Source organism: Procambarus clarkii, chromosome 7, assembly GCF_040958095.1.
Source record: "Procambarus clarkii isolate CNS0578487 chromosome 7, FALCON_Pclarkii_2.0, whole genome shotgun sequence".
NCBI lineage: Eukaryota > Metazoa > Arthropoda > Malacostraca > Decapoda > Cambaridae > Procambarus > Procambarus clarkii.
In genome coordinates this window covers 17,575,266-17,597,875 of record NC_091156.1, presented here as the reverse complement: position 1 = coordinate 17,597,875, position 22,610 = coordinate 17,575,266, and the positions used below count along the sequence as shown (strand labels likewise).

Below are 22,610 nucleotides of genomic sequence, written 5' to 3'. Positions count from 1 at the left end.
TCCAAGCAAGCTCTGAAAAGACAAGACTAAAAAAGGAGTGAATGGAGCATCCATGGGATCAGCCCTACTCAGAAAAGAGTATTTTGCAATGCACTATATCCTATTTCTGAACATAGCCCAGGGGAAAGGAAGATAAATTAGTACATATTTGACATGAACCCAGTCACCAAATTTGAGTTTGATCAATGAATGCATTAATGATATTAAAATGTGAACCTTCTTTTACTGCACATGCAGTTAGATTTTTGCAAGATATATTTGACATTTTTATAGCAGTGTATAAAATATATACTGATATACTGTTTTATACAGTATATATGTAAATGGTAACTTACCTTCTTCAACTGGTTGGGCATAGATTATTCTGCACAGTTAAGTGTACAGTGCACTGGTCAAATGAAGTAGGAATTTGTTGCACATTATATATTAAATAGATGTCTCTTGCCTGAGAAAGATGTGCTTCTCTGAATAGTTGAATGGTATTAAAGTTTATGAATATGGTTGAGGGTGTCGGTACAGTATTTTGTTCCGTTGCTTCTCGAGGAAAACTAACATTTTTACATGCTCTTTAAAGATCTTCTATTGTAACAGTTAGAAAATCAATTAGACATGTATTTTATTTAACAGATTTCTAAATTTAGTTTTGCTAATTAATACTTCATATACTTTTACATGTCCTGAAGCTTATAGAACTAAAAATTTATTTCAGTCTTTAACAAAACTATTTTTGTGCATTAGAACTAACAAAGGGAATGTGGCAGTGGACAATTAACTTTCATTAGTTTCCTGGACATTATACTTCCCTAGACATGTTACTTGGACATCTAACTTACCTGCACATGTTACTTGCCCCTGGACATATTACCTACCCTGGGCATATTACTTACCTGAACATGTCTAAATATCTATAAGATATATGCCCAAATATCGTATCCAAATATTGATGTGGTAGGTGGGATTGATTATAATACGCAAGCACCCGGGCCAGAATATAAAGTAACTCGACTAATATGTCAGGATACAATTTTTTATTTCGACTTTTTTTTTATTTTAACCGCATTAAATAAAGTAATTTATAGTAATTGGTTTTGTCTTTGTATATTTCATATAAGCAATATACAAATTAGCTATCGGAGCGATTTAAAACGTACATCATCATGCGAGTATGATATAGGATATAAATTTTAGTACTTCGTGCTTGTTTTGATTGACATGATACTGTACTGCAATTGGTTAATGCCATGCATACACAATAATAGTTCAAGTTGCAAGTACTCTATGTACTTGTGGATTGCAGTTGTGGTTATACTGATGTTACTTCAGTTGAGTTCAGATCATAGTTAGGGTGCAGTCGTCGTCTTTTCTGAAACACACTAAATTACATAATGGAGTTTGTGACATTTTGTGTGGTTTCCATGGCCCTGCTACACCTGTGTGCATTCCAGCTGTACGTACAATGTTACTTGCTCTTGGTGATTGTGTGGTGCAACCTCTTATTTACTCAAGAATTTACATCCACTTTGGATATTGCATTGTGAATTGAAAATATATCTACAAGTAGTTCTTATGCTCGAGTAGATAGAGACAAGAGCAAGTACAGTACAGTGAGGTAATTATCAGAAGAAGGGACTAAGTCAGTATGACTAGTTAAATATGGAAGAAAATTTAACATTTAAAAAGTGAGTAAGGCAGACATCTTTACTTGCAAATAATGAAAAGAAAAATACATGAAAATCCTTGAGTATTGAGATATTAAATTGAACTAGCACAGAGGGAAAGAATAAATGGTGCACTATATTATCTGGACTTGTCTATTGGCAGTTGTCCTGGGCTACCCACACAACAAAATCATGAATGAATCATTACATGTACAGCACATTTATATAAATGTGGATGCTTTAGCAGTCTCCGTGGTGTAGTGGTAAGACACTCGCCTGGCGTTCCGCGAGCGCTATGTCATGGGTTCGTATCCTGGCCGGGGAGGATTTAATGGGCGCAATTCCTTAACTGTAGCCTCTGTTTAACGCAACAGTAAAATGTGTACTTGGATGAAAAAACGATTCTTCGCGGCAGGGGATTGTATTCCAGGGACCATAGGATTAAGGACTTGCCCGAAACGCTATGCGTACTAGTGGCTGTACAAGAATGTAACAACTCTTGTATATATCTCAAAAAAAAAAAAAAAAAATGCAAAAATATTTATTTGCATATCGGAAAATTTTAATTCTGTACTTCAAATTATTTGTATGTTTAAGAAATATTATAACTATTTATCTATAAACTGATAGGAAAAGTATTATACTTGATAATTATTTATAGGCATGTCATTATTATAATGTCAGAAATGTGATGCATAAATCACTTTTGTTGTTATGGGTATATCAGATATATTTTGATGTGTATATTTTACCTTTACCAAATATATATCATCATGTATTTTTGTCAGATGTACCAGAAAACAAGGCAGCAGTTACAAAAGACACGGAGGTGGTTGTGCGTCGTCGGGCACTATACCAGTTTGATGCGCGTAACCACGATGAAATAAGTTTCATGCCAGGCGATATTATTGTCGTAAGTCATTGATGTGTGTCTTTGTTAATTCTAGTGAAATTTTTTCTTGCATCATTAAATCACAAGATTCTTTTAATGGTTACAAATTTTCAGGTCACCCTGCACGAAGGAGTGGAACCAGGCTGGCTTGGTGGTGAACTTCGTGGCCAAACTGGGTGGTTCCCAGAAGCTTACACTGAAGCTTTTGAAGAAAAGGAAGAAGCTGCACCAGAGTCTCTCATCCGTACACAGCTGGAGTGAGTTATTTTCTGGGGGCAGCCCCATCAATTCCCTGAAGCTAGTTTACTGATTAAGTGTCATACTACTTGAAGTCATCAGTCATTCCGCTGGTCGAGGTGGGTCATTGGTGCCAGCTTCTGAGCCGACGTTGCCTAGGTGGCACGGTGATCACTCTGTTCGGCGGTTGGCTTCTCATAAGGGGCGTTGGGCCCTTTCGTGGTTCGCCCTGTTGACGGGGCAATTGGAGGGGGAGGGGCTTGCGCTTGGTCCCATGATTTGTGGCCGTTTTTGGGTGTGTCATCCGGCCTGTGGTTGCATTGAGCGGCTCATCCTTCGGGAGGTTCAGGTCTGGCGAGGCAGGCTTCTTCCACTGTGGTCAGGTCATCTTGTAGTGGATCCATTTGGGCGTGATCGAAACGACCCTGTCCCTCAGGATCTACGGTTCATTCTGGACTTGTCCCGTCTGAACCCTTGGATTCCTTGCCCCTCCTTTTTGGTGACTACTGTCTCAGGTCCAGCTTCTTTTGGAGCTGGGTGCCTGGATGGTGTCCCTGGACCTCAAGGATGCTTCTTGGCACATTCCTATTCATATGGGGTTCAGGAACTGGTTAGGTTTCGTGATGAGGCATCAGGCTTACCGCTTATGTTGCCTTCCTTTTGCTCCGAATCTGGCACATTGCGTATTCACGTGTCTTAGCCTGGTCGCGGTGACCCAACTGCATCTGCTAGGGATTCGGGTTCTTGCCTACCTCAACGACTGGCTGGTGTGGGCTCCCAGTTGATTTACTTGCCAGGGGTGTGGTTCTTTCCCAGCTCTCAGAGTTCAGGTTCCTTGTGAACTGGAAGAAGTCCCATCTGGTTCCGGCCCAGGTTTGGACCTAGCTGGGTCATGTTTGGGACTCTTGGACTGCTTTCTTGTCTCTCCCTCCAGAGGCGTTGTTGCGGCTATGGTCCTGCCTTCGGCTGTTTTTTTTTTTTTTTGGGGGGGGTGGGTGGGTCCCGGGTCACTCAGCTGTTGCTTGAGCAGTTGTGCGGGAGTCTGAACTTCGCCGTGCTGGTCTACCCGCTGGGACGGATTTAGCTTCGGCGTCTGTTCAGGTTCCATCAGGGGCATTCCTTCTGCCTCTCACACGATGGCTGGGTTCGTCCTCCAGGGGCCTTATGTCGGTTGCTGCGTCGCCGGCTTCCTCCTCGGGGTTTTCAGGGTTCAGTGCCTTGGTGCCTACCTGAACCCTTGCTCGATGTGTTCACGGACGCGTCGTCTCTCGGTTGGGGCTTTGTGACCATTGCTCACCAGGCTGGCCAGGAACGGTGGGGTCCGTCCTTCCGTTGGGCTCGCAGCACAGTGCGGGAGTTTGTGGCGATCTGGTTTTCGCTTCAGAGGGTTCGAGTCACTCGGGGTTCGACCGTTCAGCTCCATTCGGACTGTTCCCTGGTGGTTCATTGCCTGAACTATTTGGCTTCTCTTCAGTCCTTGCCTCTTTGGGACTGGTCACTTTGGGTGGCTCGTGTGCTGGCTTCTCAGGGTTTGGCTCTGTACGGGTCATATCCGGGGAGTGTTCAACGTTCTGGCAGATGGCCTGTCTCGGTTCATTCCCCTGTCCACAGAATGGACAGTCAATGCTGATTCGTTTCGTGTGCTCTGCTGGACGTACGGACTCCTGGAAGTGGACCTCTTTGTGTTGGCTTGGTCTCGGCATCTCCCGATCTGTGGCACCCTTCCCTGACTGCGAGGCTGTTGCGGTGGACACCTTTGGGGTGAACTGGTAGAGGTGGGGTTACCTGTACCTCTTTCCCCTGGTCCAGCTGTTGCTTCTGGTTCTGGTTCGGTTGGAGTCCTACCCAGAGAGAGAAGTCCTCATGGCCTCTTGGTGGCCGGCCCAGCCTTGGTTTCAGGCGCTGCTTGCTCGGTGTGCAAACCCGGGGCATTTCCCGAGGCTTCACTTCTTTCAGCAGGTCGGAGCAGTCCGATACGTGGCTGGTTCGGTCTTCTCCTCTGCTCTTCGTGTCTGGTCTTCTTGACGCGGGTTTATCGCCATCTGTATGTTTTTTTTTTTTTCCCCAGTGAAATTCCTGCACGGGCCCAAAGCCTCTGGCTGGCCTACTAAGTGTTGCTTGTTTCTGTTTTACTTAGGCAGAGTGTGATTATTTATGACTGGTATGGTCGCTTCAGTAAGATTTTGTCCCGCGTGTTTAACAACTACTTCTGCTCTGTTGAATCTTAAGTTGAAATCTTATTGGGTTTGTAACTGTGCACTATCTGTATGGTGATCAGGTGGCTTCATTGATAGTGTCCCATTTAAGAGCTTCGTCTCGGCGACAGTATGAAGTTTCCTGGCGTTCTTTTCACCATTTTCTCTCTCTTCGTGGGTCTTCTATTTCGGATCAGGTTGTCTTGTCCTTTCTTTCTTTCTTGGCTTTTTCAGGACCGTCATTTGATGCCAATACTGTCACCTTGTATCATGTGGCGCTGGCGGAGCCGCTCCAGCTTGCATTCGGAGTGGACGTCTCTCCGGCCCCATTCTGTAAGATTTCTCATGCTTTGTTTCACCTCTGGCCTGCTCATGTGCCACCTGAGCCATCCTGGTCCTTGGACAGGGTGCTCTCCTATCTTTCCTCTCCTCGGTTTGTGGTGGCCCGTTCGGTTCAGGATTGTTTGTCAAGGCTCTATTTTTGTTGGCATTGGCCTCTGGGGGTCGGGTAAGGGGAGTTTCATGCTCTTCTCTGGTGCAGGGGTTTTTGCTCTTTTGGTCCTGGTGGTAGGTTTGTTCGTTTGCAGTTGTCTTCTCCTTTTCTGGTGAAGAATGAGACTGATGCTTTCCGGAGGGGTCCTTGGGTCATTGATGCTTGATTGGTCCGGCCGGGGTGCATCATGCGTTGTGTCCGGTTGTTGCTCTCCGACGTCAACTGTGTGCTTTGGCTTTGGTGGCTGGTTATGCGCTTTGGGTTGATCCATTTTCCCTTGTTCCCTGTTCCAGGGCTCGGGTGTCCCAGGTCGTCCGCAGGGTTATTAAGTCTAGCCAGCCTGCAGTCTATCCTCGTGTCCATGAAGTTCGGAAGTTTGCTGGTTTGGCTGCTGTGTTTGGCAACATGTCTTTGGCTGCTATTTGGGTGTGTGGGGATTGTGGAGGTCGAACAGGGTTTTGTCCGCCTGTTATTTGGTAAACATGCCTATTCCTGGGCATTCCTGTGTCATTTTGAGTCTGCAGTTGCAGCCAGTTGTCTCGAATTTGCATTGAAGAGTTTGTGGCGGCTGCCTCCCGGGTTAGTCCCTCTTTTCCTTATCTTTGGGTATGTAGCTCCAGGGAGCCGTAGGGGCTCCCCTCCACAGAAAATCAGCGTTGAATGTAATGAAACCCCATTTTCTGGGTGAGCCCTGTAGGCTCCCTGGCAACCCTTCCTCCCTCCGGTTGGCATTTTTTCGTGTTTTGTTACTTAGCTTTTGAACTGAAGGCCTGAGTATCCGGCCTGGCGAGGGAAGGGCTGCACGGTCGAGCAGCAAAGCAGTAGAGTGTGACGTTTACTTGTTTCCTTGGGATTGGAGGGAGTTCTGCCCCTCTTTTAAATTTTTCGTTGTTGGTTTCATACCATGTGGGGTTTGTTTTGTTATGCCTACCTTTCTGGGTGCCTAACCCCGGTCTATGGCAGATAAAGAACCCCCCCCCCAACAACAGGTGGGGGGGGGGGGTTCCAGGGGCCATTGCTCCCTGAAACCTCTCTGAAGGGGCCAGGTTCTGGCTCATGGTCCCTGGTAGGTCGAGCTCCATAGCTAATGTTCCGGTCTAATATAACACACATTAGCCGGATAACTCCAAGGAGTCTCCAGGGCTCACCCAGAAAATGGCGTGTCATTACATTCAGTGCTGGTTTTTACTAGGGGAGGGGGGGGGGAGGACACAGGGTAGCTCCCTGGAGCTACTGGGGCTCATGCATAAATTGACATTTCAATACATTCAATGCTTGTTTTATTGTTAAATTATCATCTAGGAATGCATCCTATTTTTACTGTAAAAAATTTGAACAAAATATTAATGATTCTTTCCCTGTTATTCAAAATAATAACGAATCGTTCACTTTCAGAAATATCCCAGAGGAGGGTGTAACCACAGCTGGAGCCCAGCAGAAAACAATGGGTGAAGCTGTAGCAGTGTTCCCTTGGAGAGCCAAGCAAAATAATCACTTGTCATTCAATAAGGGTGATCGCATCACTGTTAGGGAGAAGCAGGTATGTTTTTCTTGAATTACAAATATAAAAGGATATTGGGCCACAAATACTGCTTCAGTGGATGCTTTGTGGGTTGGTCCTTGGTCCTTTGTTCTGTGGCTTGTATTCCCAGGCCATCTACAATGCACTTTGGTCTTCTAGCCAGCAGTCTACCCTCATGCTCATAACGTTCAGAGTATGTCCCTCTTTCCGCTGTGTTTGTGAACATATCCTGGGCGGATATGTTGGGGCGTGGGGGTTTTGGTTGTCAAACAGGTTTTAGTGGCCCTGTATTTGTTGAATATTCCCGGGCTTCGGTGCTTTTGTGTAGCCTTGAGTCATGTGACTTGGCCGGGAATCTCATCTTTGTCCTGATTCTTATGGTGCTCCCTCCAATCTGGAAAGTTCCATGTTTTCTTCCTTTTCTATGGATATTTAGCTTAGGGAGCCACATGGAGCTTCTCCAAACAGTCAGCATTGAATTTTGTAAAATGCTAATTTCTGGGTGAGCCCAGGTGGCTCCCTGATCCCCCTCCCTCTCTTACAGGTCGTTGATTTGTTACCAACAACTGTTCTAGAACTAGGGCTGAGATTCTGACTGACAATGAGGTACCTCTCCCATTCTCCCAGGTGTGTGGGGAAGGTGGGGTAAATGCACCCCTAGCTTTTTCTCCCGGGTGAGGTGGCACAAATAAATGTCACTGCTTACTGTGCCACTTTGAGTGGCCCAAGTTCTGGCTGGCACTGGTCCCAGGTAGACAACTCCATGTCTGATGTGACCTAGTAGATGGAATTATCTCATCATAATAGCTTCAGGGAGCCAACAAGGTTCACCTAGAAATTGGCATTTCATTACATTCAACTCTCAGCTTGAGGATTACCTGTTTGCTCCTGCTCTTTCCAAGGATGTGTGCAAGCAGAAGTTCAATGTGCAGCGGCCTCTCCTTTCTGGAGCCCTTGTGATTCCTTTGATGAGTTTCTCCTCCACTTGTTGGGGCCATCCTTATGCACCATAGAAAGTTGGCGCCTCTCATGGTTTGTGTTGGCCCTTTTGTGGTTCACCCCTTTAATTTTGCTGTTAGAGAGTGTTTGGCTCATTTCATTGACTCTTGGTCTTATGATTTGAGGACTTATTAGGGCATGTCCTTCAGCCTTCAGTAGAATTGATCAGTGAACCCCCTTCTCCAGGTGGGTCAGGGTTTACGGTCAAGTTTTCTTTCCATTTATTCGTCACATCATTGCGAATTTATTGGCCTCGGGCATGGTTGAGATGACCTCATCCTTTCATTGGGTGTTCAGTTTGTTCCCACTTTGGCTCAGGCCAAGTCTTGTTGTGACCCTGGACCTCAACGATACTGGTACATCTCTCTTCATCTGAGGTTCTGGAACTGGTTTAGTTTAGTAGTGGAATGTCAAGCTTAATGGTTTCAGGTTCTCCCTTTCAGCTTCAATCTGGCTTCTTGTATTTTCACCAAGTTTCTTGGGTCATGGTGGCTTGGCTACGTGTCTTACTGGGTCATGTGTTGTTCTACCTCAACGGCTGGCTGGTGTGGCCCCCAGTTGGTCTGTGTGTCAGCTGGCCAGGGATCCGTTTTTTCCCAGCATACCAGTTTTAGATTCTTGGTGAACTGGCAGAAGTCCCAGTTGATTCTATCCCAAGTGCAAACTTAACGAGGCCTAATGTTGGACCCTCAGTCGGCATTGCTTTCCCCTGCCTCTGGCAGCCTTGCTCCATCTGCAGCTTTTCTGCCTTTGGCAAAGCTTCATTGGATCGGCCCCGGGTGACTCGGCAGTTGGTTAAGTAGTTGTGCAGGAGCCTGAACTTAGCCTGCATGATTTTCCCACTAGTCAGAGTATGGCTCTGGGTGTCATACTGGTTGCTCCATTTACACCAATTTTGCTGCTGATGCAACTGTCAGGTTTGGGCCTACCCTGCTCTTTGGTGAAGTGCTCTTCTGCTGTCGCTTGATGTGTTCACGGATGCCTTGGCTCTGGGTTGAGGCTTTGTGGCCTGTGCTCACCTGACTGCCCAGCATCAGTGGTCAGATCCATTCCTTTGGGTGCACAATAGGTTGCATGAGTTTGTGGCAGTGTGGCATGGTCTTAGGAGAATTTGGCTTCCTCTGGGTCCATTCTCTGGCTCTATTCTGAATGCTCCCAGTGGTTCGTTTTCTGAACTGAGAAGGGTTGCTTCGGTCCTTTCCCCTTTGAAGCTGGACGCTACGTGGAGCTTGGCTTCTGGATTCTCAGGGTTTGATTTTCCATATGATTCTTGCCCAGGGCATTCCAAAGTTTTCGTGGATGAGTTATCTTGCTTCTGTCCTATTTCTAGACAAAGGCTCACCTATGATGCATCTCTCGTGAGAGACTCTTGGTGGATGTGCTTCAGCTGGACTGGTCAAGTTAGGGGCTCATTTACCTCTTTTCCTCATTTGTTGCTCCGAGTTCTTTCCAGACTAGAGTTGTTCTTGGTAGTGGGGTGTCCTTCTGGCTCATGGGTGGCTAGCTGAACCATGGTTTCCAGCACTTTTTGCCCAGTATCTGAACCAAGGCAGATTGGCCCAAGCAACATTCTTCACCTGTTCGAACTTCTCTTCTGCTCTTCGTGTCTTGATTTTGTGATGTGTCTATAATCATTTGTGTGGTGAGCAGGTTGCTGGGTTATTAGTGTCTCACTGGTACTTGTCTTTGCACCAATAGTATGAAGTTGCATGGCCCTCATTTCGCCTCTTCCTGTCCCTCTGTCATCTTTTTTTGGTCTCTGTTTTGGGTTGTGTTATCCTTTCTGTTGTTGTTTCTTGACTGTAATCTCATGTCCAGTACTGTCGCCTCTTATCTGTTGGCATTAGCAAAGCTACTGCTGTTTGCATTCAATATCAATATTTTGCTTTGATGCTGTTTTGTAAGTAGTCTCGTGTGTTTTTCACTTCTGGTTTGCTCATGCTCCTCCTGAGCCATCCTGGTTACTAAAATGTGACCTCACTTTTCTCTCCTCTCCTCAGCTTACAGCTTCCCCCTTTTGGTCTGGGATTCCTTTCTCAAGGTAGTGTTTCTCTTGGCTCCCTTTCAGTTATTGGGTTGGAGAACTTTATGCTCTTCTCTGGAGGTGGTGGTTTTGCTATATTGGCCCTGGTGGGCAGTTTGGTCATCTGCAGCCTGCTCCCTATTTCTGACAAAGAACAAGGCAGCAGGCTGCTGGAGAGGTCCTTTGGTGATTGATGCTTAGTAGGTTCGGCCAGAGGTGCATCATTTGTTGTGTCTGGTGGTGGCTCTTCATCACTGATTTTGCCTCAGTAGATGCTTTGTGGGTTGATCCAATTTCTTTGGTCTCCTGTTCCAAGGCTTTCATTTCTCAAGTCATCTGCTGTATTATTAAGTTTGGCCAGCTTATGGTCTACCTTCATGCCCATGATGTTCATAAATATGTTGCCAGTGGCAGAGTTCTCAATGATGTCCTGGGCTGATATTCAGGCTTAAGGGCTATGGAGGTCTTAGTGTCTTGGTGGTCCCTGTACTTAGTGTTCCAGGGTCCACTCATTTCTTTGTTGCATTGGGATGTGTTTCCCAGCCTCTTGTTTCTACTTCACCTTCCTCTCATCCTAATCTTCCTGTCATCCTCATCTTCCTCCCTGGTAAGTCCTTTGTTTTTCTTCATAGTTAGTTAGCTTCAGGCAACCACTAGAGGGTTCCTCCAGAAACCCAGCATCGAATGTAATCAATCGCCTCTTTCTGGTTTGACCCCTGGTGGCTCCTTGAGACCCTCCCTCCCTTCCAGTTGCATTGGTTGGTGGATGTGGGGGTTCATCTCCTCTTGAACTGGCTTGGGAAAGTTGGCTTAGGGCTGGGTTGCCGGGCCTCTTGTTGTTCACTGTTGGTATTAAGTGATTAGAACTAGTTTTAAGTGACACGATCATTTAAGTTAAATTGTTTTGAGAGTTATTTGGTAGTTATTGAGGCTTTGGTTTCTGTGAACCTTGCAGTTGTTTGCATGGCTTCGCTGACTTTCTGGATGTTTTCCCAATAGTTAGTGGAATATCACTTGCTCTTTGCCCCCCTCTGTGACTGGCCAGGTTCTGGCTCTGCTTCCCAAAGGCCAAATAGAACTCCTGTGACTGATGTGACCTAGTAGATAGGAGCAATCTTGGCAAGATAGCTTCAGGGAGACACCAGGGCTCAATCCAGGCACCGGAGCATTTTATTATATTCAACACTGGACTCTCTTTATCTTTTAAGCTTATTTTCCTATATTGCTCTCATCAGCTCCTGAGGGGCTGATGACAATACCACCCCATGATACTGTATTGGAAATGTAATTATAATGACTGGATGAACTTAAAATGATTCAAATTTTATTAAATTGTAAAAATAAGTTAATTATTTGAATGTTTGAATAACAATATACTACTTTGGGACTTTTTAATTTAATATTTTCTGCAATTCTGTCAATCATATTTTGTTTCATTCATTTTAAAAATTAAGTCTAGGGAAAGTAACCAGGTTTCTGAAAAATATCCTGAAATGGTTAACCTTGCCGTAAGTTAAGGGCATGAAAACTATATTGTGCTTTTACTGATAAAGTAAGATTATTAAAATTGATATTTGTAATATTAACATATAAAACATAATTATTTTGTGATTATTAGGATCAATGGTGGTATGGAGAGCTGAACAATGGAGCTGGTTGGTTCCCCAGGTCATTTGTAAGGATGGTGTCAGGCCCTGCTGCTGTCACATCTCCAGTAACAACTCCACAGGAAGCTCCAGAAGAGCCGCCAATGCCTGAAAACTTGGTCCATGATGAAGTCTCAGAGTTTTATCAGGCATTGTATCCTTACCAGGTATGTCATTACATCTGCATATACAATGCAAGTGTCTTTCCACAGACAGTTGGGGAGTGAGTGTGTAATTACCTAAGTGTAGTTACAGGATGAGAGCTATGCTTGTGGTGTCCCGTCTTCCCAGAACTGTCATATAACGCTTTGAAACTACTGACGGTCTTGGCCTCCACCACCTTCTCACCTAACTTGTTCCAACTGTCTACCACAATATTTGCTAAAGTGATTTTTTTTATATTTCTTTGGCAGTTTTGTTTAATTAATCTAAATCAATGACCTCTTGTTCTTGAAGTTCCAGGTCTCAGAAATTTAGTGTGTACAAACCAAGTGAGAAGGTGGTGGAGGCCAAAACCGTCAGTAGTTTCAAAGCGTTATATGACAAAGAGTGCTGGGTAGACGGGACACCACAAGAGTAGCTCTCATCCTGTAACTACACTTAGCTAATTACTATTAGGTAATTACAGCAACAACAACCCATCACAGCAACAATAACAACAACAACAACCCATCACAGCAACAACAACAACCCATCACAGCAACAACAACAACCCATCACAGCAACAACAACAACCCATCACAGCAACAACAACAACCCATCACAGCAACAACAACAACCCATCACAGCAACAAAAACAACAACCCGTCACGGCAACAAAAACAACCCATCACGGCAACAACAACAACCCATCACAGCAACAACAACAACAACCCATCACAGCAACAACAACAACAACCCATCACAGCAACAACAACAACAACCCATCACAGCAACAACAACAACAACCCATCACAGCAACAACAACAGCAACCCATCACAGCAACAACAACAACCCACCACAGCAACAACAACAACAACCCATCACAGCAACAACAACAACAACCCATCACAGCAACAACAACAACAACCCATCACAGCAACAACAACAACCCATCACAGCAACAACAACAACCCATCACAGCAACAACAACCCATCACAGCAACAACAACAACCATCACAGCAACAACAACAACCCATCACAGCAACAACAACCCATCACAGCAACAACAACAACCATCACAGCAACAACAACCATCACAGCAACAACAACAACAACCCATCACAGCAACAACAACAACAACCCATCACAGCAACAACAACAACAACCCATCACAGCAACAACAACAACAACCCATGACAGCAACAACAACAACCCATCACAGCAACAACAACAACAACCCATGACAGCAACAACAACAACCCATCACAGCAACAACAGCAACCCATCACAGCAACAACAACAACAACCCATCACAGCAACAACAACAACCCATCACAGCAACAACAACAACAACCCATCACAACAACAACAACAACCCATCACAGCAACAACAACCCATCACAGCAACAACAACAACCCATCACAGCAACAACAACAACCCATCACAGCAACAACAACCCATCACAGCAACAACAACAACAACCCATCACAGCAACAACAACAACAACCCATCACAGCAACAACAACAACCCATCACAGCAACAACAACCCATCACAGCAACAACAACAACAACCCATCACAGCAACAACAACAACAACCCATCACAGCAACAACAACAACAACCCATCACAGCAACAACAACAACCCATCACAGCAACAACAACAACAACCCATCACAGCAACAACAACAACCCATCACAGCAACAACAACAACCCATCACAGCAACAACAACAACAACCCATCACAGCAACAACAACAACCCATCACAGCAACAACAACAACAACCCATCACAGCAACAACAACAACCCATCACAGCAACAACAACAACCCATCACAACAACAACAACAACCCATCACAGCAACAACAACAACCCATCACAGCAACAACAACAACAACCCATCACAACAACAACAACAACCCATCACAGCAACAACAACCCATCACAGCAACAACAACAACCCATCACAGCAACAACAACAACAACCCATCACAGCAACAACAACAACCCGTCACATCAGCAACAACAACAACCCATCACAGCAACAACAACACCCCATCACAGCAACAACAACCCATCACAGCAACAACAACAACCCGTCACATCAGCAGCAACAACAACCCATCACAGCAACAACAACACCCCATCTCAGCAACAACAATAACAACCCATCACATCAGCAACAACAACCCATCACAGCAACAACAACACCCCATCACAGCAACAACAACAACAACCCATCACAGCAGCAGCAACAACAACAACAACAACCCATCACAGCAGCAGCAACAACAACAACAATAACTACCCATCACAGCAGCAGCAACAACAACAACAACCCATCACAGCAACAACAACAACAACCCATCACAGCAACAACAACAACCCATCACAGCAACAACAACAACCCATCACAGCTGCAGCAACAACAACAACCCATCACAGCAGCAGCAACAACAACAACCCATCACAACAGCAACAACAACCTGTCACAGCAACAACAATATTTTCAATATTGAAATATCATCTCTGTCTTGGTTTAAATATATAATGTTGCTCAGTAGATAGAAAGAGAAGTTTTGCTGCTGGTTAGAAATGTAATAAAAATTCAATGAAATTGTATCCCTATTTTTGTTCATTAGAGAGAATAATATGGAAAATAAGATGCTGCAACAAAAGAATTAATTGGCTCAGTTTACCCACTTAAGAACTTCTGTAAGTGAAGGCAAAGAGAGTTCTCTTATTATATTGACGGTGATATTAATTATGTAATACAAATAATTGTTGTACTGTATTTCCCTATTTTTGTCTGCACAAATTCTCTCCTTAGCTATTTGCATTTTTACCTTTTCATTTGATTTTATGTCTTATTGATTTTTTTACTATGGTTCAAAGCACAATGTATTACTTTTTTTTATTCCATAGATTTTGTTGGGCCAGAGATTTGTTTTTTTATATTTTTGGCAGTTATAAATCTATTACAGACTAGTTCATAGAGGCTTCCCTTTCCCCTTTATTCTGCCCATCTTATTTATAAATATTCTTTAGAGAAAATGGGACTTGAAAGATGCAGTAATGTGTTAGTGATGATGCGAGAGATTACTATTTTACACGAGTCTCCTTTGCATAGTCCGGTGAGCCTGGTGACTTGACCTTCAATGCTGGGGAAATTATCTTGGTTGTCAAGAAAGAGGGAGACTGGTGGCATGGAATAATCAACCAGAATTGTGGCATCTTTCCTTCCAATTATGTTGAGCATCTTCCAAATCAGGTATGTCTCAATAAAATTCTTATGTATTTTAACAGAAACTTAAAATTCTCTGCATTTTATGTTTTTTTTTTTTAATTATGTGTTTCATATTAAATCATGAATATTGTAATGTTGAAACAACATGATGGGTGGGATAAAATGAACTTAATATAAATATGCAGTACTGTATACCAGAATGCTCATTCTGATGTATAGTGGGAAGGCCTACAGAATATAGTTTAAATACTACATTATGTGTATTGGTAATAATATTAATACAAGTGAAATAATAATAGTGAAAGCAAATGAGGACCCTAACCATCACGTTTTATTGATATAAAGTAGTTATTGCTTAATACTATGTGAGATACATAACATAAATATTGATTAAGAAAAAGAAGTCTAAGACTATAAAATAATTAGTGTGTAATATATAAGCACATAATCAATCGGTAATTTAATGTGCACATACTGGATGCATATTAGTCACTCATTTACTTATTTTATACTTAATGTTTGGCTGTAAGTTTGCAAGTTATGTTTGTTATAGGAGAGAACTAGTATGGTTCACCACTCAAACATGCAGGCGATGAGTCACAATAATGTGGCTGAAGTATGTTGACCAGACCACACTAGAAAGTGAAGGGACGACGATGTTTCGGTCTGTCCTGGACCATTCTCAAGTCAATTGTGAGAATGGTCACAATCTACTTGAGAATGGTCCAGGACGGACCAAAACGTTGTCGTCCCTTCACTTTCTAGTGTGTGGTATGATCAACACTCAAACATAATTGACTCTCAGGAGATCACAGTTTTGGACAAATCAGGTTGGTCCATATTCCAGTTTGTAGCCCATGGCCTAGGCTACAACTGACCCATATATTAGATTCCTATATGTGATCAATTTTAAAGGGCATGCAAGAAAAGAATTTAAATGGTGAAGATGACAACACCTGTTCTTAGGTTTATCAATCCTTGTATGCTCTTTGTCTCTTCTTAATAATGGCATTAGAGATATTATGTATATAACCTCTATGATAGTTAATAGTATAAGAAGTACAATACAAAAAATTTATTACGCTTAATAAATATGGATTATAAAAGAAAATATACAAAATATTACACGCTATTTTGTAAATAAATTAATATATTCTTGGGATAAGACTAAAGGCCTTTGGCCTTTAAAAATGAGTCTTTTACCAGTGAGTGTATCTCAGAATAACACCAGCATGAGAAAATAGGCCTACATAATGGAGAATCCCAGTAGAGATCCTAGACACGAGACATCATAAAGTAATGCATTTGATGTCCTACAAAACTGTAAACACTACTACTGTAAACAGAGTGGTAGACGGTTGGAACAAGTTAGGTGAGAAGGTGGTGGAGGCCAAAAGCCTCAGTAATTTCAATGCGTTATTTGATAAAGAGTGCTGGGAAGACGGGACACCACGAGCGTAGCTCTCATCCTGTAGCTACACTTAAGTAATTACACTTACGTAATTACAGAACTGCTAGGAAATGTAACAATTATTCCCCCATTTCCTTGCAGGAGTCAATGGAGGTGGCTGAACACCTAATATATTCTCCCTGAATATGCCAGACTGGTCTTAAATATTAGGAAAATAGAAGGTGTTCAATAACCCTTTCATTGATAAAAAAACAAGACATGAATGTTTTTTCTCTAATGTTGGTGCTAATTATCTATGCAATAAAAAACACTGCTTTTCTCCTAATGCTTTTTTTATTTAATTGAACGAATATATAGTTATCTACACCGGGGCCTTTGTCAACAAAGGCCCTTCTTTGGGCCTTTGCTTTGCTTCTTTGCTTCGAAGCTCCTTCGAAGCTTCTTGGAATTCATCAGAGTACTGTATTTTTATAAAATGTTTCACAAATAGGTATGTCCCAAACTTGGGTCATGTTCATTATCATTGTCAATACAATATTCATTTAATTTTAGATGGGGAAAATCCTTGATCACCTTAATATCATGGAAAATGTATATATTATCAATTGATACATGATTTTAATAAATAATTTGAATTATAAGAAAATGTTTTATTTTTTATAATGTTAATAAATCAAATATCTTTTTATGATATTTTATCATGTTAATTATATATATATTTATTGATCAACAATCAATAAAATCAGCTCTAAACTATTATAATAAACCAAAATATTTAAACAAAATGCCATTTGAAAGTTCACCAACCCAAGTGCCATAGTTTGTAAACCATATTATCTTAATCATTTACAATACTAAGTAAACTGCTACACTGTAGGTAACTTGCAACAGATCAAGAATGTCTATTTTGCTCCATATAATAGAATATACCATAAATAGTTACTGTAAAAATTAAAACAGAAACATGTTGCCTCCATATTTGCATTCTGTTAATTCGGAAAACTTGTAACCATGCAGTGCTGTAGTTGGTTTTCCCTTGATGCACCAGCTGCTCAGTAGGCACTTAGTGAAGATAGAAATACTCTAGGTTGTCCAAATTCACGTTATAGTCAACCACACCAGTTTTTCCCTACTGTATGTATTTTCACATAATTTCTAGAGTGAAATCTGTTTTTCAATTAAGTACCTACAAGAATTTCATTGATATGAAAGTGTTCTAAATTGAAACAAAGGAATAACATGGAGCTTGGTAATCTTCTAGTACAGTACAGTATATGGTTTGTTACACGAGAGGTTGGAAGTGCCGTAGTATGATATAAACGAGTAAGTGCTGGTGTAATGGTAATATTAACTAATAAGCCGAGGGTTGGCATACACTTAAATAAGTTGGGGGCAAATTAAAATAAATTTATATTGCTTTGGGCTTTAAGCAGATAAAAGGCAGTGATTATAAATTATGCTATGCTTGCCTCTTCAGCTTTAAAAAATGTGTGCGAGATGTCATATAATCATGCATATGTCAGAAATTTTGGTACTAGCCATGCTTAAAAAGCATTTCATTTTATCTTTCTTTCACACATTTCAGAAAATATATATATTTTCAGACTTTAATAGAATGGCCTGCTATTAATTTGAAAAACTTGAAAATTATATATATATTTCAAATAAAGTATTTTACTGCAATTTTACTGCACATAGAGTGCTTCAAAGTTTATTTTTTAACTGTTTTTGTCTGATTATATGTTTTTTCTGTGGGGAGCCCCTTCGACTCCTTGGAGTTATTGGATCGATATTAGCTATATTAGTCTGGATCTTCAGTCAATGGAGTTTAGCCTACTGGGGACCACAAGCCAGAACCTGCGCCTCAAAGAGGCTCAGGGAGCAATGGCCTAAGCCCCCCCCCTGCGCTTGGGAATATTCCATGTCTGTCATCGACCGGGATTAGGCACCCAGAAAGATAGGTATCCCAACACAGACCCCACTTGGTAGAAAACTGCAACCTAAGACTGGAGAGAGAGCCAGAACTCCCCCCAAAAGAAACAAAGAAACAAGCAAACGTCATCAACCCACCACGCTGCTTGTCCATGCAGTTCCCTTCAAACCCCCCGCCCCTGCCCCCTGGAACAGGGAGGGGGAGCCCCAGACCCTAGCGTTGGCTGCCCCACTCTCCAGTTCATAGACTGAAGCGATCTGGTGCAGTTGTTGACTCTGGCCTCAGTTTCCTGCCAGGCTTTGTGCCCTTGTGGTGTTGCCAGATGTTTGTGGTGCAGTGGCCAGGAGTAATGTAGTGTACTGGGGCTGCATGTGCTTAGGGCTACCTTTCCTAAGTGCCCTGTAAGTACTACCCTTGGGTTCTGAGGTTATCTTCCCTGTCGCCTTTGGCACCTCACTCCCATAGGGGGTTACTGCTGCTCGGCATTGACCCCGCCCTTGGGGCCAGCTTGAGTTTTGTCACCTTTGTTTGGCTCTGGGTGGGGAGTATTGTTGTTGCTGGTTGAGGCACAAGGTGCTGTGCAGCTCGCCTACCTAGCGGCAGCTGGGTTCTCTGTTCTCTTGTTGTTGTTGTGCTTTTGCAGGGTTTTTCTTTTCTTTTTGTTTTCTTGCTTGAAGGAGGTCTACCTGGCTTGACTGTTCATATACCTAGGGTATTTTGGGTGGCCCTTCTCTAGGTCCAGCTTCTGTAAGTCGAGGTGAGCCTTTGGTGCCAGCTTCTTTGCCAGTGCCTCCTCCGGGGCCATTTTTGTCTGGTCAGCATGGTGCTCACTCTACTCGCAAGTTGGCTTCTTGGAGGGGTGCCGGCCCCTTTGTGGGTCGCCCTGTTTACGGGGTGCTGGGGAAGGAGGCTGGCTCTGTTTGCCCACGCTGCATTCTACGATTCGTGGATGGTTCGGGTCGTATCCTCTGTAGCGTTGGGCGGCTACTCTTCCTATGGGGGGTTCGGGGCTGGGGGGGGGGCAGGCTTCTTCCTGTTGACTAGTGCTTGCTCTGTGAGGGTCAGTACCTAAGATCAAGGAGTTGCTAAACAGTGGGGTTTAACTTTCCATGCAGTTCACATCGAGGGGGGGTGGGACACCCAACACTCTGGCGGATGGCCTGTCACGGTCCATTTCCCTGTCCACGGAATGGACGGTTGATGCGACTCCTTCTGTTGGCTCTGCCGGATTAATAGATACCCGGAGGTGGACCTCTTCATGTTGGCATGGTCCTGGCATCTCCCGATATATGTGGCGCCCTTCCCCGACTGCGGAGCTTTCGCGGTGGACGCTTTTCAGCAGGATTGGTCGAGGTGGGGTTACTTGTACCTCTTCCTCTGATCCAGGTATAACTTTGGGTTCTGACTCATTTGGAGTCTTATCATGGAAGAGTCATCCTTGTGACCCTGTGGTGGCCAGCCCTGTCTTAGTTTCAGTTGCTGCTTGCTTGGTGTCCGAACTCGTGAGGTTTTCCGCGGCTCTGCCTCCTCCAGCAGATCGGGCTGGGTCCAGAACCTGGCTGGTTCGCTCTACTCCTCCGCTTTTCGCGTCTGATTTTTTGACGCGTGTGTATCACCACTTGTATGGGGATCAGGTGTCCTCATTGCGGTCTTTGTCTCGGCGACAGTTTGAAGTCTCTTGGCATTCTTTTTGCCGTTTCCTCTCTCTTCGTTGGTTGTCTTTTGTTTCTGTTCAGATTGTTTTGCCCTATCTTGGCTCTTTCAGGACTGTCATCTTATGCCGAATACTGTTGCCTCATATTGTGCAGTGTTGACGGAGCCACTCCAGCTTGCTTTCGGGGAGGATGTCACTTCTGTCCTGTTTCGTAAGCTTTCTTGTGCTTTGTTTCACTTCTGGCCTGTTCATGTGCCACCTGAGCCCGTCCTGGTACTTGGACTGGGTACTCTATTTCTCTCTCCTCCTCAGTTTGTGGTGGCCCCTTCGGCTCAAGACTGTTTCTGTTAGCATTAGCCTTTGGGGATCGGGTCGGTGAGCTTCATGCTCTCCTTCGGCGCAGGGGTTTCTGCTCGTTTGGTCCTGGGGCCAGATTCACAAAGCAGTTACACAAGCATTTACGAACCTGTACATCTTTTCTCAATCTTTGGCGGCTTTGTTTACAATTATTAAACAGTTGATGAGTGCCGAAACACCAGGAGACTGTTTATAACAACAACAACATTTGATTGGGAAGTTTCATGCTTGTAAATTGTTTAATAAATGTAACAAAAGCCATCAAAGATTGAGGAAAGATGTATACGTTTGTAAGTACTTGTGTAACTGCGTTGTGAGTCTGGCCCCTGGTGGCCAGTTTGTTTGATTACAGCTGTCTCCTCCTTCTCTGGCGAAGAACAAGATGGCAGGTTTCCGGAGGGGTCCTTAGGTTTTTGATGTTTGGTTGGTTCGGACGGGGGGTGCATCATGTGTTGTCCAGTGCTCTTTACCATTACCTGTGCGCCTCGGCTTCTGTGTACGGGGATGCTCTTTGGGTTGATCCGATCTCCCTTGTTTCCTCTTCCAGGCCTGCCAGGTTGCCCGCAGGGTTATTAAGTCTAGCCAGCCTGCGGTCTCGAACATCATGGGCCCTCGTGCCCATGATATTCGTATGTATGCTGTTCTCGCCGTGGTGTTCGGGACCATGTCCTGGTCTGATGTTTGGGCACGGGGGGGTTTTGGATGTTGAACGGGGTCCTGGCCACCCATTATTTGATGAATGTTCCTGGTCCAAGTCGTTCTTGTGTGGCCTTGGGCCATTGCCTCATCTTCGAGTTGAGGCATGCAGTGCTGCCTCTGCCCGGGTAAGTCTCTCTTTTGCTTATCTTTGGGTATGTAGTTCAAGGGAGCCGAAGGGGGCTTCCCACAGAAAACTAGCGTTGAATGTAATGGAAACACATTTTCTTAGTGAGCTCCGGAGGCTCCCTGGCACCCTCCCTCCCTTCGGTCGGTGGTTTCGTTTTTGATGCCCAATCTCCAAACTGGAGAGTGGGCAGCAGGCGCGAGGGGTGCATGGGGCTCCCCCCTCCCTCTCCTGGGGGCTCCCCCCTCCCTCTCCTGGGTCTCCTCCCCCTCCCTCTCCTGGGGCTCCACCCCCCTCCCTCTCCTGGTACTCCCCCCCCCCCCTCCCTCTCCTGGTACTCCCCCCCCCCCCTCCCTCTCCTGGTACTCCCCCCCCCCCTCCCTCTCCTGGTACTCCCCCCCCCTCCCTCTCCTGGTACTCCCCCCCCCCTCCCTCTCCTGGTACTCCCCCCGTCCCTCTTCAGGGGCTGGGGGAGAGGAGAGGTGCACAGATTAGCAGCACAGCGGGCTAATGACATTTGCTCGTTTCCTTGTTTCTTTACGGGGTAGTTTTGGCTCCCTGTTCCGTCTTAGGTTGCAATTTTCTACCAAGGGGGTCTGTGTTGGGACGCCTATCTTTCTGGGTGCCTAACCCCGGTCGATAGCAGACATGGAATACTGTATTCCCATACACAGGGAAAGGGGAAGTTTGCTTTGGCCATTGCTCCCTGCGCCTCTCTGAGGGGGCCAGATTGTGGCTCGTGGTTCCTGGTAGGCAGCACTACATTTACTGAAGCCCCGACTAATATAGCTAATACCAGTACAATAGCTCCAGGGAGCCTCTGGACCTCACCCAGAAAATGGCGTTTCATTACATTCAACGCTGGTTTTTTTTATATGAGAAGTATATCATCATTGTGTCAAAATTAGATATTTGTTAAAATAAAAATATCAGAACACTGCCACCACCATCATTTTTCTGCTATGGCAGTTTATTACAAGCACTGGAGACAATGTTGCGGAACAGAACGTTGTGGTAGCTGCCTCGCAGGAACAGGTGGCCGTAGGAGAGAAGCAATCAAAGGCAGAGGAACAAGTAATTGCCACTGAAGATTATAATGAGGAGGTACCACTAACATTTATCATTCTATATATCTTTTGTCGGTTGGGCAGTTGGGCTTTTCTTTCGGGTGCTACATTGTGGAAGCGGTTGGTTGCTTGCGTGCTTTGCTGTTCTTTGAGTAGCGGTGGTGAAGGGTATCTTCTCTATTAATATTTTAATGTTTTTTGGGCTCTTCATGAATTTTGTAGTTGTAAGGTCTCATATACCTGTCCTACATATGCTTTTATTATATTTATTCAACAAAATAAATTTATAATTTATTACTATGAATATT

The 22,610-nt window shown here is 44.1% G+C and overlaps 1 protein-coding gene across 17 annotated transcripts in view; it reads left to right on the top strand.

Annotated features, from left to right (window-relative positions):
• The window catches only part of Dap160 (dynamin associated protein 160), a 264,887-nt gene that overhangs the window by 60,125 nt on the left and 182,152 nt on the right, over positions 1-22,610 (top strand). For 12 of the 17 annotated variants that reach the window (XR_011224723.1, XM_045747362.2, XM_045747356.2 and 9 more), the window contains 6 exons: positions 2,447-2,571; positions 2,665-2,807; positions 6,871-7,015; positions 11,638-11,832; positions 14,941-15,081; positions 22,205-22,339. Coding sequence is in view for 16 of the 17 variants with exons in the window: in XM_045747362.2 (XP_045603318.2) it covers positions 2,447-2,571; positions 2,665-2,807; positions 6,871-7,015; positions 11,638-11,832; positions 14,941-15,081; positions 22,205-22,339 (884 nt within the window). In the remaining variant the exon portion in view is untranslated. The remainder of the gene's footprint in view (positions 1-2,446; positions 2,572-2,664; positions 2,808-6,870; positions 7,016-11,637; positions 11,833-14,940; positions 15,082-22,204; positions 22,340-22,610) is intronic. The other 5 variants (XM_045747358.2, XM_069313440.1, XM_045747357.2 and 2 more) reach the window with 1 other exon arrangement.